Below are 19,668 nucleotides of genomic sequence, written 5' to 3' on the forward strand. Positions count from 1 at the left end.
CTACGCCAAAACCACAACGTGATATGCCAATTTCTATTTACCCTTCATAAGGACCCTTTTCATCGAATCCGATCCGACTAAAGTGGGAGAGACAGACACCCGCTAGCCACCTTATGCAACTAGTGCATGTCAGTCGGTGGAACCAGTCTCACGTAGGAGTACGTGTAAGGTCAGTCCGGGCCGCTTCATCCCACGATGCTGCCGAATCAAGATAAGACTAGTAACGGCAAGTAAATTGACAATATCGATGCCCACAACTGCTTTGTGTTCTACTCGTGCATAGAAACTACGCATAGACCTAGCTCATGATGCCACTGTTGGGGATCGTAGCAGAAATTTAAAATTTTCTACGCATCACCAAGATCAATCTATGGAGTAATCTAGCAACGAGGGGAAGGAGGGTGCATCTACATACCCTTGTAGATCGCTAAGCGGAAGCATTCAAGTGAACGTGGTTGATGGAGTCGTACTCGTCGTGATCCAAATCACCGATGATCCTAGCGCCGAACGGACGGCACCTCCGCGTTCAACACACGTACGGAATGGAGACGTCTCCCACGCCTTGATCCAGCAAGGAGGAGGGAGAGGTTGAGGAAGAGAGTCCAACAGCAGCACGATGGCGTGGTGGTGATGGAGCTCGTGGTTCTCCAGCAGGGCTTCGCCAAGCACTATGGAGGAGGAGGAGGTGTAGGAGGAGGGAGGGCTGCGCCAGGTTCAAGGGTGTGGCCGCCCTCCCACCCCTCCACTATTTATAGGTGGGGGAGAGGGGGCCGGCCCCCTAGATCCCATCTAGGGTTGGGGGCGGCGGCCAAGGGGGGAGGAGTGCCTCCCAATTAGTCAAGTGGAGGCCCTCCCCCTTAGGGTTTCCCCTCTCCCGTGCGCATGGGCCTTGGGGGGCTGGTGCCCTTGGCCCATTAAGGTTAGGGAGCCACCCTACAGCCCATGCTACTGTATTGGACGTGGTGGAACATTTTCCGGACCTCCGGACCCCTCCGGAATCCTCTGGAACCTTCCGGAAGCTTCCCGGTACAATACCAAAAAAAATCAAACTTTTCCCGAACCCGAACAACAACTTTCCATATATAAATCTTTACCTACGGACCATTCCGGAACTCCTCGTGATGTCTGGGATCTCATCCGGGACTCCGAACAACATTTGATAATCACATACAAGTCTTCCTAATAACCCTAGCGTCATCGAACCTTAAGTGTGTAGACCCTACGGGTTTGGGAACCATGCAGACATGACCGAGACAACTCTCCGGCCAATAACCAACAGCGGGATATGGATACCCATGTTGGCTCCCACATGTTCCACGATGATCTCATCGGATGAACCACGATGTCGAGGATTTAATCAATCCCGTATTCAATTCCCTTTGTCCAGCGGTATTGTACTTGCCCGAGATTCGATCGTCGGTATCCCGATACCTTGTTCAATCTCGTTACTGGCAAGTCTCTTTACTCGTTCCGTAGCACATCATCCCGTGATCAACTCCTTGGTCACATTGTGCACATTATGATGATGTCCTACCGAGTGGGCCCAGAGATACCTCTCCGTTTACACGGAGTGACAAATCCCAGTCTCGATTCGTGCCAACCCAACAGACACTTTCGGAGATACCTGTAGTGTACCTTTATAGCCACCCAGTTACGTTGTGACGTTTGGCACACCCAAAGCACTCCTACAGTATCCGGGAGTTGCACAATCTCATGGTCTAAGGAAATGATACTTGACATTAGAAAAGCTTTAGCAAATGAACTACACGATCTTGTGCTAGGCTTAGGATTGGGTCTTGTCCATCACACCATTCTCCTAATGATGTGATCCCGTTATCAACGACATCCAATGTCCATGGTCAGGAAACCGTAACCATCTATTGATCAACGAGCTAGTCAACTAGAGGCTTACTAGGGACATGGTGTTGTCTATTTATCCACACATGTATCTGAGTTTCCTATCAATACAATTCTAGCATGGATAATAAACGATTATCATGAACAATGAAATATGATATAATAATAACTAATTTATTATTGCCTCTAGGGCATATTTCCAACAATCATGATGTGCATTACCGAGAGGGCCCAGAGATACCTCTCCGATACTCGGAGTGACAAATCCTAATCTTGATCTATGCCAACCCAACAAACACCTTCAGAGATACCTGTAGAGCATCTTTATAATCACCCAGTTACATTGTGATGTTTGATAGCACACAAGGTATTCCTCCGGTATCCAGGAGTTGCATAATCTCATAGTTAAAGGAATATGTATAAGTCATGAAGAAAGCAATAGCAATAAAACTTAACGATCATTATGCTAAGCTAACGGATGGGTCTTGTCCATCACATCATTCTCCTAATGATGTGATCCCATTAATCAAATGACAACACATGTCTATGGTTAGAAAACTTAACCATCTTTGATCAACGAGCTAGTCTAGTAGAGGCTTACTAGGGACATGGTGTTTTGTCTATGTCTCCACACATGTATCAGGTTTCCGGTTAATACAATTCTAGCATGAATAATAAACATTTATCATGATATAAGGAAATATAAATAACAACTTTATTATTGCCTCTAGAGCATATTTCCTTCATTATACGGCCATTACATTAATCCGCAAGGTATGGAATTCCCCCAAAAAATCTCAATACAGACATATTGCTCTTTGTCCAGATCTTTACAAGATTGTATCGAAAGTTGGCACTAATGAGTAATGAATAAGAGGTATGATGGTGAAATCATTGGTCTGGAACATAGTGTGTTTGTGCCAGGACCACTAATTACCGACAATGTCTTGGTTGCATATGAAAGTATCAGTTTTTTCAAAAAGGATACGAAAGTATTCATGCCCCGAGGAAATGGAAGAGATGTAAAAAAATGCATCATGTGCGGTGAAATTGGATATGCTCAAGGCATACGACAGAGTGAAATGGTACTATTTGGAGGCCATGATGATCAAGTTGGATTTCTGTGACAAAGTTGTTCGTTTGATCATGAAATGTGTATCATCAGCCCATTTTGCTGTGAAGGTGAATGGCGGGATACTTCCATACTTCACACCATTCATAGGATTAAGGCAAGGGGACCAAGGTCCCCGTTCCTGTTTCTGTTATGCGTCGAGGGGTTTACATCTTTGATGAATCATTTCGATGGCAACTTCATTGATTGAGGCATACGAGTAAGTGTACAATCTCTCTGGGTCAATCACTATTTGTCGATGATAGTTTGATCTTCCTGAATGCTCAAGTGCAAAGTGCTAATTGTTTGAATGAGGTCCTGCGAATTTACGCTGAGTGTTCGGGGCAAGCGGTGAACAGAGAAAAAAGTTCTATTTATTTCAGTCCAAATGCCTCACAGCCTGTCAGAGATGCAATGAAACATACACTAGGCATTCATATCGAAGCATTCACTAAAAGATACCTCGGTCTCCCCACAGTGGTCAGACGAATCACTAGCGGCACGTTCGATCACATTTGTGAGAGAAGTCGTAGGAAGATGCAAGGTTGGTCCAAGCGTAATTTTGCTTGTGCGGGAAGAGAAGTCTATCTAAAATCAATCATTCGGGACATTCTGCTCTATAGTATGATGAGTTGTTTTCAATTGACAAAACAAGTTTGCAAACAATTGACGCCGTAAATGGCCAAATACTGGTGGAGTAGCTCCATCGACAAGCACTCCTTACATTGGATATCATTGGACAAATTAGCTACTCCGAAAATTAAGGGGAGCATGGGGTTCCGTGATTTCGAGATGTTCGATCAGACTCTTCTCGAAAAGCAAGGATGGCGCTTGATCACCCATCTAGAATCACTATGCCCGCGTGTTATTAAAGGGAAGTATTTCCCATATTGTGATTTTATGCATGCCACAGCTCCTGGTTCATCATTAGCAACATGGAAGGCGATAATCGTTGGACGTACAACATTGCATACGGGCCTCTCAAGAGAGTTGGTGGTGGCTCCTCCATAGCCATTTGGGATTCCTGATACAACAATAGCCCATAGGGAGAATTGGCATTGAGCCTCTATCCTATGTCTCGGACCTCATTAATAGAAACGGGCAGTGGGATGTAGAGGTAGTAAGGAGGAATTTCTTCACAACTGATGCAGCTGCTATTTTGAATATCCTATTGCAGGCGTCCGGTGGAGAAGAGTCTTTGTGTTGGGCATTGGAAAGATTAGGTGAATTTCTTTCGAAACGGCATACTGCGCTCTTGTGAGTCGGAACAAGCATCACACTCTAGAGGAAGGGGCGGCAACAGGAACTTCAATGCCAGACATTCAACTTTGGTCTGCTCTTTGGAAGCTCAAAGTTACACCGAGAGTACGGGTGTTCTGATGGAGAGTTCTCTGGGGAATTTTACCCGACTATGACACACTCAAGCATCGCTACATTAGGCGTATAGCTCGATGTGATCTTTGTGAAGCAATGGATGAAAATCTGATGTATGCTCTTGTGTTCTGTTCCCGTGTTAGGAACTATTGGCTGGTGGCTCGAGAGGTTCTAGATGTCAAGCTACCACAATCCAGAAACTTAGGAAAAGGACATATTGCTTGACAAAATGTTTGTTGATGTGGATAGATCTAAGATCATTTCAGTGATGCATGCACAATAGACGGGCACATGGCGAGGACACCTTTGATCCAGTCCATGCAGTCAACAGAGAACGTGATGATTTATCAGCGCTGGGCATGCCTACGGGCGGTCATCGTACCTCAGAGAGTCAGTGCTGGAGGCCGCCAGAACCAGGATGGGTGAAGATCAATACGGACGGGGCTATAGATATTGATTCTCCTAACGAGGGTGAAGGAGGTGTTGCTAGATCACACATTTCTTTCCAAGGAGCTTGGAGCAGTCGCTTCCAAGGGTTTCCAATCCCTTCATATCGGAACTTCTAGCAGTGCGAGAAGCTGTGATGTTTGCCCAGCTGAGGGGTTTCTCGCATGTGATTATGAAAACAGATTGTTTAGAGGTTGTCAACCTTCTGGTCTTCACGACGCAATGCTTAAGAAATTGTGGCGCCTATCTTAAATGAAATAGGGGAGAGATCTTCTTCTTGATTCGTTATGTCATGAGGGAAGCTAACGCTCCGGCCGATTTATGTGCCAAATATGCTACTAGTCTTAGTAATACCGATGGATTGATGAAAGCTTGGGGTTCCTTGTTAGGACCCTTGTGGGCGATTAACCAAATTTTCATTATTAAGCAATAAAGATCCCCAAGTTTCCGAGTCAAAAAAGGAAAAGGCTTTCCTCCAACCGGCTGATCCAACCATTGCATCCGCGCGCACAACCGTCGGGTCGTACATGGATCGAATGGTCTTGTGCTCCTTTGGTTCCACCTATCTCTAGAAATATCCAGCTCCAACTAGAGCATCCCTATCATTTTGTGAGTCAACGTCCACCACTTATCCATCCACAATTCTCCACCGCTTCTCCCTCGAGCACTCAGTCATGGCGCTGCGATTATGTAGCCTCGCCACCGTGCCTGTTGCTTTACCGTACCTTGCTGCCGCTCTACATTGCTACGGGGCAAGCTGCCGCTACTGCAGGCCAGCCATCGTCTCTCTCTCTCTCAACTGTGGCCATGGCTGCGCACATCGACCCTTTTAGCACCCCATGCGGGATGTCATGTGCCGCGAGCTTTCGCACGAAACGGCGGGCACGGCGGTGTTGCAAAACAACGACCGCGGTGGTATTTCCGTAACATCGTCTCCGTTGCAAAAAAAATTCTGCCAAAACAATCTATGTTACACAAATTTTCTGCAACTTGATCTCCGTTGCAAAAAAAATTTGCAACACGATCTGTATTGCAAAAGTTTCTGCAACATGATCTCTGTTGTAAAGGTTTCTACAGCATGATTGCCTTATATCGGCGGATCACACGCAAGCATCCGTCGGCTTGTTCGTACGACGCGTGTCTTGGCAGGGCAATTTATTTTCTTTCTTTCAATCAACTTGGCCGCTGCTTGCTGCTCACTGTCCACTACAATGAGTTTCCGCATCATAGACTCGATTGCAGCAAAAATGCAACAAGACCTCTGTTTCAGAAAAAATAAATTTTCAGCAAGACCTGCAAAAAATTAAATTGCAACAAGACCTTTGTTACTTTTTTTTGAAACAAGACATTTGTTACAAAAGAAATATCTTGCAAAAAATTCTATAACATGACCTATGTTGCGGAAATTTCCCCGCAACACGACCTGTATTGCAATGATAAAAGGTGACGCTCTCTCAATTCGTTGGATTCAATGGCTTGTGAGACGGCGGACGCGTAGCAGCCGAATTATCACCCGAGGTTCTTTTTGCAACACATGTTGGGTTGCAATGAGGCAGGATCTATGTTGCAAAAAAGTTGTGTAAAAAAATTCAAAAAAAATTCCGCAAAAGGACCTCTGTTGCAAAAATTTCTGCAACATGAGCTTTGTTGCAAAAGTTTTCGTAACATGACATCTGTTGCGAAAGTTTCCGCAACACCGTCATTGTTGCAATTGTAAAAACGTGTCTGGATCATAGGTTGACACTAGATCTAACGGCTGCCAAGCTGGCGGATATTTAAAAAAAAATCCGCTGGGCGACGCCTAGCGTCCCCCGTCAAAAAAAGACCCAAAAACTAAGAAGTCCCTGGTACTGTATATACTACTCGTTATATAGAAAATGGGAGATCAGAACCAATTCATCTCAGCCGTTTCTTCACGCCTGATTTAATCCAAGCCGTCCATGTCTGCCCTTAACTGAAGCTGTTGGGGACGAAGAGCTCAGACTCCCGACACGCGCGAAGGGCCCGGCGGCGCCTCGCCTGATGCGGCCACGCGGCGGCGGTCGCCCGCGACGGACGAGCGGCGAGCGGTCCTCCTCTGGTCCATGGCGTCGACGGGGCGCTGGAGCTGGACGGCGGCGCGGCAGAGGGGGCAGGTCGGCGAGGCGGGCGAGCTGCGGACCCACTCGTCGATGCAGGTCATGTGGAACCTGTGCCTGCACGCCAGCTGGGCCTCGGCCCTGGGGACGATGGCGCAGAGGCAGACGATGCAGTCAGCGGCCGCGAGCAGCGCGGGCGCCCGGCGGGCTGGGGCCGGCCCCGAGCGCGCGAGCGGGAGCAGCGCCGCGCCGGACGCGGAGGCTCGGCGGCGGTTGGCGCGGCGGCGGAGGAGGCGGTTGATGACGATCGACGCGGCGGCGATGAGGGAGATGACGCCGAGGATGATGAGCGCCGACCGGGCGATGGCGTGCGAGGCGGAGGCGGGCGGAGCCGGCGTCGGCGGCAGGGCGACGACGAGCACGGCGTACGGCGGCGCGGGTGGCGCGAGGGATGAGGCCATGGCGGAGGAGGAGGAAGAGGGGTGGCGCTTGGATTTCAAATTTCGGAAGCAGGAGGCTGGAGCTCGAGGTAGGCACGCGTGTGGGTTGTGGCGGTCGGGGTCGGGCTCGTGCGTTTGCTTGTATATATGGATGGATCATTGATCGGAGGCAGGGGGTCGATCGGAGGTCGATCGTCAGCTCTATCTGCTGTTCAGCGTAGAGGCAAGCCCGTCTGGCACTCAAATCTTTGATTGACTGCGACGAGCTGCGCTTCCCATCCAAATGAGCAGTGTTTGGTTTACTGTCAGTGCTGAGCAGCAAATGTTTTTCATTCACTGATCGTCTTCTGAATTCCCAGGTACTGAAATCTGAAGTCTGCAGCCTGAACCTGAAGAGGAGGGAATGCAAGCTAATATGTATGCGTGAAATGCTCCTACCAACCAACTGCATTCCTGCTGATCCAAGCTACTGCGGTGTTTCATCAATGGAGGGATGAATGGTCAGGTGTGCGGATCAACCCAGGAGGGAGGGTTGCATACAAGTGGGACAGTTTTTCTACTTAGATTGTACTACAAAATTGCATCAGGCCGGCGGCCGCATTTCGGTTTATCTTTTGTCGATGCTTTCGCAACTGATCATCGACTACGTCTGCCAGCGTCAGTGAAGCCCCAACCATGTGTGCGTATGTCGGGGGACTCTCTTTTCAGTGTAGTACAAGCCAGTTCATATGTTGATTGCAGTTCAGTGCAGGTTTAGTGTTTAGCTTTTGCCCCTCACAGAGCAAAATGCATCACTGCACTTGTCTCCCTGCAACAGACATAGCGGCTATGTCTTGCTGCATTTGGTTGGTTAACTTAAAGAGGGCCATGTTGGCATGTTGCTGCTCACTGAACTCAAGGTGGGGATGCAGAAATGGGACAGAGTAACAGACAGACCATAATCAGTTGCCATACCAAATCATTTGGTTTTTGTTCTCAGTTTGAAGATGAAGTAGAGTTATTTCGCCCACCGTTGATGTCCAAGTGTAGGGGTTGAGTGCCAGCCAACAATTCAGAACTAGAGCTTTTGCCTCTAGTTATTGCCTGTTCAGCAACTGTGTAACCAAGTGAGCTCGCCCCACTTCATTTCACTTACTAGTTATGCTTAGTAAGCCACATATGCAGAAAGAAGTAGAAACAAGTTGCAATCTTACACATTCCCTACCGGGGTTTTGACAGGATGCAATTTTGTAGTACAATGTAAGCAGAAAAATATTGACATCCAAAATATCAAACTTAATAAAAAATTGGGCATTTCTTCCATTTTTCTCTTGCAATGCTCGTTGTCAAAGTCTCGTTTGTTCCAGTGAGGGTTCCGTTGACGGTTGTCAATGATGAAGTCGGAGCCGTTGCCTCGTGGAGAAGTGACGACGGTGACACTTCATGACAATCTCAACGAAACAACGATGTTCTCTTCTTGACAACGTGTATCTCTTTACGCGGGTAGTCAGATCGGCCAGCGTTGCCCTATGAATTGCCGTGACGGTTTTCACTTGTTTTTTTTTTCACTAACTTTTTTAGGTGATTTTTTTCACTAACTAAAACGGGCAATTATAGAGACGAGGCAAATGATTCAAAGAAAGTGGTTACACTCCTCTTGTCAACCCGCTGACTTGCTGGGCGCAGTGGATCCCGTCGATCGCTTGCCCGATTGATCCACTCCAGATTTCCGACGCGCGCGGCGGCGGGCCCACCGACGGCGACGGAATTACCAAAGAAGACAGAATCCAGCCGGCTCACCAATCAAAATCCATCGCGAGTTCGCGACGACCTCTCTCTCTCTCTCCGCCCACTCTGCTCCGCTCCCTCCTCCGCCGGCTTCCCTCAGACCCCGGCGCGGCCGCGCGCCGAGCCCTCCCTCCCGCCGGCGCCGGGAAGCCCGTCCCGGTGGAACAAGCGGCGCGGCCTCCCCCCGCTGGTCCGGCGCTTTCGCAGGCCGCCGGCGACCCGCCCGCCCAGGTTCAGGCTGACCTCTCCCACGCTACTGCTTAATTCGATTGTTCCGTGCCATGCTATTCTTCCGGAAGCAATCAAATCCATACCTCTGTTGTATTAGGCATTCCAATCCATCCAGACACCCAGTTGGTGCTGGGAGTTTTTGATCTGCTGTTCTGAATTTTCGGCCCGCGGCTCGTTTACCAGAGGTTTTGAGGGGTTCAGCTCTGAATCCGCTCCTGTGGTGAGAGATGAAGCTGGTGCCGAGGGAGGCGGAGAAGCTGGCGCTGCACGGCGCCGGCTTCTTGGCGCAGAAGCGCCTCGCCCGCGGCCTCCGCCTCAACTACACGGAGGCCATCGCCCTCATCGCCGCGCAGGTGAGGAACCGAGGATGCGAAACTCTCCGATGCTGTTTCCACAAGCCAATTCATTGGTTGAATAATACCTTGTTCTGCTTCCTGATACATACAGATTCTCGAGTTTGTTCGGGATGGAGACAAAACTGTAACTGACTTGATGGACTTGGGGAAACAGATGCTGGGCAGGTTCGTTTGTGCATTCAGTGCAGTAACCAACCTTTTGACCCCCTCTCCAGAAACTCCGCATCTCAGTATTATGCTTATCTCGGGGAAAAAGAAGAAGAAGGAATGTACACATTTTGAACTGCCTAGACAGATAAAAGAAAAGCATGATGTTGATGTTGGCTTCAGTGTCTCTTGACCAATTCTCTGGCTGAATTAGTGGAATCCGACTTTACTGAATATGCACTAGTTTATAATAGACACAACAGAATGCTAGCAAGCCTTCTCCTTATTTCTCATTTCACATGCATAAGCTACGCAAAGCTGGTGCCACTTGCTCACATCTTGCTTGAACTAAGGTTAGTTCAAAACCACGACACTTATTTTGGATCGGAGGGAGTAGAAGATTCTCTGTTAGCCTATGACAGATTTGTTACTTCATAAATTATATCCGCTATCTAAGACTTTTGTTATGTGTGGGGAGCATTGTTTAAGATTTTCCTGTCACATTGTTTAAGATCATTGATTAAGTTACTGTACGTGATGCCGTTGCTGTTCTGTAACCTTATGCTCTGAGACTTTTACCTTTTTCTTGCCTATCAGGAGACAAGTTCTTCCGGCTGTTCCATACCTTTTGGACACTGTACAGGTTATTTCTTTGCTCATGCTATATGATATTGATCAATTTCCTCTGTCCTAGATCCTTGGTTTGTAATGATACAGGAAATAGTTATATTTATGATGCTAAGATTACAACTAACCATGTTCAGAAACAGGTTGGGGAAACCCTGTTAAACCCCTCCGGTTCAAAAATGCCACCTGAAACTATGGTTTGCTCGTGTACTACTCAAGTGCGTAGACGGTTGAACAGATGGTCAGATAACTGCCCTCTGTTTGAACAGGCAGCCAAAAAAAATGTAGATGGCTCTTTCGATGAGATGCATACCAAAATAAATACACTTCACAGGTCCAACTTGCCTACAGAATGTCTGTGATACAACCAAACACCTTAGGAGGTACCTTGAACTCTTGTTGACCCAAGATAAGTTCTCTTTGGAGCTTCATGCCAAGTATCCTGGATTATGCAGATTAGAATGTCTGCCTCTCATCAGCCATCCTTTATTTATAGTACTAAAGTTACAACTAGGCCATAATACGGGCTCTGATTGGACCCAGATACTAACTTTACAACAGTATGCTTGACAATTATGCTTGTTGCCATAATCTTTCAAAATAAACTCAATTATAACATCTTTTCTAGGTTGAAGGAACATTTATGGATGGAACAAAACTAATTACTATACATGACCCTATTTGTTCTGATGATGGAAATTTGGAGCTAGCTCTGCATGGTTCTTATCTCCCAGGTTGTCAACGCTGACCAACTCACTTGGTTTACTAATAGAAGTTTGTATTTTAAGTTGCATGCTTGTACAAATCTTAAAATACTGTACTTGTGGTAATCTGGCTCTTCTAGAAAGTTTTATTGAGTTATCAGTTTGAGAAACATTAAGAAGCAAAAAGGGTAACTGTACATAAATTATTAAATTGTTGCAGTACCTTCACTTGAAAAGTTTTCTGGGAGTGATGTTGAGGACTATCCTGGTGAAGTGCATTTCTGCTCTGGACGCATAATCCTCAACCTTCATCGCAGGGCTTTAACTCTGAAGGTTGTTAACAAGGCAGACAGGCCTATTCAGGTAAGCACATATGGATGTTTTTGTTTGGTGTCCTGACTGCAAATTTACAAATAACTTCTTATTCTATGACATTTTCATTTGATGGATCTTTTCCCCCGACTTATTTTCACAATTGGACCTATGCTTTAATGCCACTCCTTGTGGTACAACTGTGAGTACTATTCATTTAACAAGATCACTCCTACAGTCCTGCCACCCCTTGGAAATATCATAGCACTTTATCCACATGTAGCATAACATGGTGCTGAACCGGCAGCCGTGTAACAATGCTGTTACTTGTAACACTGCTAAAGGCAGTGAACAGCCGTCCTCCACAGTCCACACCACATTAGGTTGAACATGTAAATGTGTTAAAGAGCTAACAGCTTAATTAGGTGATGGAGTTAGCTGAATGGCTCTAGATACTAGGGAGACAATCGGGCCAACCCACTTACTTGGTGGTTCACTTCCACTTACTTGGGTTTTCACTTTGTACACATGCTATTTACATTATTGATCAAGCAAAAGAACTAAAATGGATCAATAGGTCGTCCTGATCCAAACTTGTATCCCTAGCTCTATCTAACACTGACTTATCCTCCTAAAGTTCTTTTTGGGAAATTAATTTCAGGTACATTCTTTATTTAATTATGTTGCTCAAATTCATGCATTAGTATAGCCATGTTGATCTTAACGGGTGCAAGCTGTTACTCTTGTTAAAACGGCTGTTGCATGCTGTGGTTCCTTTTCTTGAGTTTCCATCAATATTTTATTGCTCTTTTTCAGGTTAAAGTTACATTTTCTCCCTTTTACATACTGTTGTTACGATCCAATTGCCTTTTCTTTCCACATACTTTTCATAATACGTTCATTTTGCATCGCATTCAACAATCTCACGATTTTTATGGGGCTATACCGCCCTTTAAGATTCTGATGCTACTATAAGTTGTAGTTCATGAGAAAAAATAAATCCAAATTGTGTTTTGCAGATCGGGAGCCATTACCACTTTATAGAGGCCAATCCGTACCTGGTTTTTGATAGACACAGAGCCTATGGCATGAGACTGAATATACCTGCTGGAACAGCCGTTCGGTTTGAGGTTCTTTTATTCGATCCATCCTTTGGCATTTCCTGCTCTGTAGAGCCTAAAAATACATTTCAAGTACTAGGGATCCTACTTATTCTCACATATATTCCGCACATCCTACTTCTAAAATCCTCTAGAATCTGATTTCTTATTTATTTGTTTCAGCCAGGGGATGCAAAAGGTGTTACACTTGTAAGCATTGGTGGCCATAAAGTAATTAGAGGTGGAAATGGCATTGCTGATGGTGCTGTTGACAGTTCTCAGCTTAATGAGGTAATGCAGAAGATTACTGAGAATGGTTTTGGACATGAAGATTATCCGGATGCAAGGTTGTTTCCTTCACATTTAACTAATGGTAGAGGATAAATCCAACTTGTTGAATTTATTATGGCTTAGATGTTTACTTTTGAAACTTTGGTTGCAGCGAAGGTCTTATTGGTGACGGTACATTCGACTGCAGTGTTGATCATGAGAAATACTCTAGCATGTATGGACCTACAACTGGTGATAAGATTAGGCTTGGTGATACCGATCTTTTTGCGGAGATTGAAAAGGACTTTGCTGTTTATGGTGATGAGTGCATATTTGGAGGGGGGAAAGTTCTGCGTGATGGAATGGGACAATCCGCAGGGTATCCAGCATCTGCCTCCCTGGATACAGTTATAACAAATGCTGTTGTGATTGACTATACAGGAATATACAAGGCTGATATTGGTATAAAAGATGGGCTTATTATTGCCATTGGGAAAGCTGGAAACCCTGATGTCATGGATGGTGTGCACAGCAACATGATTGTTGGGGTAACAACATACCTGCACCTTTTAGATTGATTTAATAAATAAGAGGAGTACTTTTTAAATAGATTTCATGCTTGAAATCGTTTCCAGGTGAATACAGAAGTTATTGCTGCTCAAGGCATGATTGTAACTGCTGGTGGTATAGATTGCCATGTTCACTTCATATGCCCTCAGCTGGTAAATGAGGCAATTGCAAGTGGTAAAGTTCCTTAGTCTTTGCACCTATTAGTTGTTACCGAGGGAAATAAAATATCGATTTTAAAAGAAAAAGAATCCAGACACATCCAACGAAAACAATTTTCCAAAGTTGACTTTTATGGAGGAAAAGAAAAGAACAGGATGGGAGATTCAAGCCGAGCCCTGCATGATACCAGATCTAAGACCACAACAGATGTGCTTCTCTATCATAGTTTTAAATATAGTAATCATTCTATTTGAATGTTGTGCCTGAAGTCAAAGCGGGGTAATCTTTTTTGCCGGACTTGTGCTTTACTTGGGATGACCTGAGAATCCCCGAAATGTATTCCCTGCTAGTTGCTACAGACCTGCTAGTTACTAAAGACAAGGGACAGAGAATCACATCCCTTTGAGTTTGTACTATCTTGAAATTTTCATAGCATTTTCTAAAAATATGGGTACTGACACTGACAAACATTCTGGCAGGACTCGCATTTTCTATAACTATACTTTATGGTTGAATATAATTAATTACACATACAAAAAGGTTTTATATTCAATATTCAAATGCATGTTTGGAGTAACTACTGATAAATGATGAGGTCATTAAATCATCTCCACATTTATTTGTAGGCATAACAACATTGGTGGGAGGTGGAACAGGACCAGCACATGGAACTTGTGCCACAACTTGCACCCCTGCACCGTCTCAAATGAAACTAATGTTGCAGTCCACCGACGAATTTCCAATCAACGTGGGATTCACAGGAAAGGTATATATGTTATGAACACTAACTAAAGGTTCAATACAAATGCTAAATCTGTTTAGCCTTATACTAATCTTCTTTAGTTGTGAAATAAAATGATGGTTTCTAGGGTGGAATACAGCTAACAAAATATACATCAAGATTTCAGTCCCTACCATTTCAGAGCTTCATAGTTAGTGTTTCCTACATGTTATTTTTATGGTATGTGGAGAAAACATTGGAGACTGTTATCCAAGTGTCTTGCAACCAGAAAGGCAAGAAACCAACATATGGCATTGGATAGGATGGACTGCTTGCACTAATATCTTAGTTGACTGGTTCTTATATAGATCATGGGAACTCGAATTTGTTAATTAGAATGTATCCAAATGTAGGCCTAAGTCTGGGTAGTGAATACAGCAAAGTGATGATATCGTTGCTCAAAATCTAAACATTTATCCCTGTCGATATACTGTGCAGGGAAATACTGCAAAACCCGAAGGATGGACTGCTTGCACTAATATCTTAGTTGACTGGTTCTTATATAGATCATGGGAACTCGAATTTGTTAATTAGAATGTATCCAAATGTAGGCCTAAGTCTGGGTAGTGAATACAGCAAAGTGATGATATCGTTGCTCAAAATCTAAACATTTATCCCTGTCGATATACTGTGCAGGGAAATACTGCAAAACCCGAAGGATTATCTGAGATCATTATGGCAGGAGCAATGGGTTTGAAGCTGCATGAAGATTGGGGAAGCACCCCAGCTGTGATAGATAACTGTTTATCTGTTGCAGAAGCTTTTGATATCCAAGTATGATGTCTTGTATTATCATCCTATCATGCCGGTATACCTGCATATTTTTTATTCTGGTGATGCTCATCGAAATTCTACAGGTTAATATCCACACGGATACCTTAAATGAAGCAGGTTGTGTGGAGCATACAATTGCAGCTTTTAAAGATAGGTCCATACACACATATCACAGGTATGGAGCATGCTGTATTCAGGTGTTACATTTTTTCTACGTCACTTCTATATGGGTTGTATGCGGAGAAAAGTTGTATTTTCTGTGATGCCGTAGAAACTACCCTGTCAATTGTTGAGAAATCTGGTAACTGAAAATGCCGGCCAAAATGAAGATGGAAAATGAGTCGACATTTTAATGATTATAACTCACAGCCCCCCCTTCCAAAATATTCTTTTGTCATGTTGTAGAATTCAAATTGTTGGGTATATCGGGCAATTTTTAATGGTGCTTATGTTCTTATTGTCTTGTAAACAGCGAAGGTGCAGGTGGTGGTCATGCCCCAGACATCATTAAAGTATGTGGGGTGAAAAATGTGTTGCCTTCTTCAACAAACCCAACCCGGCCTTTTACTTCTAACACTGTTGATGAGCACCTTGATATGCTGGTAAACAATTGTCTCATGCTGATGCTATGAGTATTACTCCCTCCTTAAAGAAATATAAGAGCGTTTAGATCACTAAAGTGATCTTCGTTAAGATCACTTTAGTGATCTAAACGCTCTTATATTTCTTTACGGAGGGAGTACTTGAGAATTTGGTCGTCATATATTGTGGTTCTCCTGTAGATGGTTTGCCACCACCTTGATAAAAACATCCCGGAAGATGTAGCATTTGCTGAATCAAGAATTCGAGCAGAAACAATTGCGGGTGAGGACATCTTGCACGACATGGGGGCAATCAGTATCATATCATCTGATTCACAGGCCATGGGTCGCATTGGAGAGGTCTGTTACATACCCTTATCCTTTTTTTCATTGTGATGAACAGTTTTCACATCTCATGTTACTTTGGTTGGTGGCAAGATTGGTTAGTTTAGTTCTGATGATCTTCATAACTTGTATTCAAAGCCTTGATTTGCATCCTCCATTTATGCCAATACAAACCATAAATTAGTTAAACGGTGAAGTAGAAACGACAGCTGCACCGGTATGTGATTGGCTCATAATGTTGTGTTTGTTGAATTGATTGTCTTTACCATCAATCAACATGTGTACCCTTGACAATCTCTCAGGTGAATACAGTGATCAACTAGGTCAATGCACAAGAGTTGGCACTATAGCCTATGGTGTATGTCTAGTTCATGATGAACGTGGGACGAATTAGATGACCCATTTACCAAAGTTTTTTTTAATCTTGAAGATGAAAATCAATGGTGTCGATTTATAACAAATATCAGTCCAGTGGGTGACACTGACAGGCACGGATGGGCAAAAATCATTTTTTTCCCAATCTCAGAGTTACATGAATCCAATTAACCTGATTCCTGGTATATCACCTTGTGGCACTAATAGATGGCCCGGTCTCAACTTCTATCACACGTGAGAGACCAGCTAAAGGTTTTGCCTGTGTCAACTCAACAGTTATAAGGAAAAATAACAATTTGATGGAGCCAGAGTTTTGGAAGTGCAGAGTACTTACGGTGCTTAACTAAATGGTTGGATAGTATCATGGGTGGCAATATTATTGGTGAATATCTCAGCGTTAACCTTTAAGCAGGGCAAGGCAGAATGATTGTTGCCTTGCTTGTATCTGTACTGGCAGATCTGTGTAACAGTCGATGCATTTCTCGTGTCACATGGAAGTGAACTGCTTTAATGCATCTTAGGGTTGATGCTAGTTTCTGAATTTCTACTATTCATAATAACCAAGTGCAGATTCAAATACTACTTGCAGGTTACAAATCATCATTTCCTTGTGTTTTGAGTTCAAGTAAATTATTTTATGTCAGTCCTCTTATTCTGTACACCGGATTGTATTATTCATTTTATGTGCTAATTCATCAGAATGTAACTAGGCAATGTAGTAATTTCTGTATTATCGTAAACTTTAGGGAAATGGCGTGAAAATAACTTCAGGAGGAAATAATACCAGTTTATTTTCAAATCTAGTGTCAATGCAAACCAAACAAATCAATTCATTGGAGCAACTATCAGCTTATGAGTATCATAAATTAATCGTTCTAATGAAGTACGTCTTTTGGCTTTCTCGGATAAGCCGTGATGGAAAAAATAGTTATTTGAGAGACTTGAACTGATATACTTATAAGTCTAGATTGACGTCTGAGCTCTAGTAACCAGCAGCTGATTTCAAACTTGATTTATTTATATGCATTTATTGAAACAATTACTTTTCAGGTGATTATCCGAACATGGCAAACTGCAAACAAGATGAAAGTCCAAAGAGGTAGGTTACATGGGCCTGGCGACTCTGATCCTGCCAAGGATAATGACAACTTCCGTATAAGAAGATACATAGCAAAATATACCATAAATCCTGCTATAGTAAGCGGCTTCTCAGATTTTGTTGGTTCTGTGGAGGTATGTCTCTTGACCACTTTCAGATTTTCTTCCATTAAATGCTTCATATTCAGTAGACAACATAAGGTAGGCAATGCTGTCCACACACTGTGAAATTAGGCATCTAAAGGAAAAGGGTTATGTGCTTTGTTTAATATGCTTGATATAATTTCAGGGTAATATAATGTAATAGCAACTTAGCAAGTCTAGCAACATATGTAATTTCACTGTAGCTCCTGAAAAATGTTGTGTATCAAGGCAACTCGGAATATTTTGTTGATTGGTATCACACCCACCTGCATTCTGGCTAAGGATTTCCTTTTCTGAATATGTCAATTCAAAAGCTAACTGATCCTTACTTTTGAATTGTTTTTCCATTTTAATATTTATCTCTATGTGCTTTTGGCAGGCGGGAAAGTTAGCTGATCTAGTTCTTTGGAAACCTGCTTTCTTTGGTGCAAAACCAGAATTAATCATAAAAGGTGGTGCAATTGCGTGGGCCAATATGGGTGATCCGAATGCTAGCATTCCAACACCTGAACCTGTATGGACTCCTTTCTCTGAGATCCTTTGAATAAGAAAGTCTTGCATTAATCCTGTCATAATGTTTCCATTTAGCTTACATGAAAATAGCTAGCTTGTCAGTTATGACCTAGTTGACATTAACAGCCAAGTTTGACCAGCACATCACTGATGTTGGTGCAAGAAAAATCTTGCCCTATGCGCAATTGAAATTGATAAAACATGCTCTTTTTATAATCTAGCTCTTCTGCTGTAGTTACCCACTTGTTTTGTCAAGGATGCACAAAAGATCAGCTGTGCCTTTTCATTAATAGAAGATAAAAGGTTTACAAAACTAGGAGGGTGAACTTGGTGGCCTAAAATATCAAGAAACACACTCTGCATACCAAGGAGCACACACCCTACCTTGGCCCTGTGAGCTATTACAAATTAGACTATAGGATTGATTCACAACCTGAAGACCCAAACAACCCAGGGACCTAGGTCAGCAAGCTTCACAGACACAACTCCTGTCAGGTCACTCGTGCTTCCTCTTGACCTTGGTGATGATCGCGACGACATCTGGTTTGTCGTTGTTAAATTATGATGGTATGTGGTAAACTACAAAAAAAAAATCTATGTTAGATGAAGAAACTACAAAGTGCGGATGAATCAGCATGTTTCTCAAAAAGAATCAGCATTTTACTCTTTTGTCGATGTCTCCACAATCTTCTTGTAGTTGAAAAACTTACAGCACAGAATGGTGTATTCTTGATGCAGGTTATGATGCGACCTATGTTTGGTGCATATGGAAAGGCCGGGAGTTCTCACTCGATTGCATTTGTGAGCAAGGTTAGCCTATTGAACTCTTGTAACGAATTTAGGATGATTAGTAATGTTCGATACCATACCTCACTACTAACGTTTTGTTTTTACAAAATAATGCTGTGAAAGAAACTTTTGCAAGCTTAATATAGATAATATGTATAGCGATATCTTTGGTGAAAGAAATATATCCATCTACTGATATGGTCTTGAGGAATGGCAATGACTGCTGTTTAATATCTGAAATGATCACAGGCTGCCAAAGAAGCTGGTGTTGCATCAGAGTACAAACTAGCAAAGAGGGTGGAAGCTGTTGGTGGCGTCCGCCATTTATCGAAGCTGGACATGAAGCTCAACGACGCGCTTCCGAAAATCGAGGTCGACCCCGAGACCTACACGGTTACTGCTGATGGAGAGGTCCTGACTTGCCAGCCAGCAGCCACGGTGCCATTATCTCGGAACTACTTTCTTTTCTAGGCCACCCATTGCTTGAGAAATTCTTGGAAGGTCAATAATTCACGCAACTAGCTTCGACGGTAACTTCAAGTTGCGCACGGGAGATGTGCTGCTGGCTCAAAATAAACAATTATACATTTACGTGAAAAAAAAATCACACGTATACATATTGCAATACTTCAGTTTCTTGAAAAGTTTTGTGAAAATACATACATTCTTGAGTCATGTGCAAAACAAAAAAAAAGGTGCAGAATAGGTTCTTATAGTC

The 19,668-nt window shown here is 43.6% G+C and overlaps 1 protein-coding gene across 3 annotated transcripts; it reads left to right on the forward strand.

The window, feature by feature from the left end:
- Nucleotides 1-9,084: 9,084 nt before the first annotated feature.
- LOC125511197 (urease) lies at nt 9,085-19,614 on the forward strand. Of its 3 annotated transcripts, none has more exons than XM_048676500.1 (19): nt 9,085-9,305; nt 9,403-9,658; nt 9,753-9,826; nt 10,406-10,451; nt 11,064-11,169; nt 11,360-11,502; nt 12,471-12,644; nt 12,735-12,898; nt 12,994-13,369; nt 13,457-13,565; nt 14,177-14,316; nt 14,968-15,105; nt 15,189-15,280; nt 15,578-15,707; nt 15,888-16,046; nt 17,457-17,639; nt 18,028-18,162; nt 18,900-18,971; nt 19,200-19,614. In XM_048676500.1, the coding sequence occupies exons 2-19, from the start codon at nt 9,533-9,535 to the stop codon at nt 19,419-19,421; spliced, it is 2,589 nt and encodes an 862-aa protein (XP_048532457.1). In that variant the 5' UTR covers nt 9,085-9,305; nt 9,403-9,532; the 3' UTR covers nt 19,422-19,614. The 3 variants fall into 3 exon arrangements, with proteins under 3 accessions (XP_048532457.1, XP_048532456.1, XP_048532458.1); XM_048676499.1 differs by having other exon boundaries at nt 9,489-9,658; XM_048676501.1 differs by having other exon boundaries at nt 9,489-9,658; nt 12,471-12,581.
- The last annotated feature ends 54 nt before the right edge of the window (nt 19,615-19,668 follow it).

The sequence above is a fragment of the Triticum urartu genome, chromosome 5 (assembly GCF_003073215.2).
Source record: "Triticum urartu cultivar G1812 chromosome 5, Tu2.1, whole genome shotgun sequence".
NCBI lineage: Eukaryota > Viridiplantae > Streptophyta > Magnoliopsida > Poales > Poaceae > Triticum > Triticum urartu.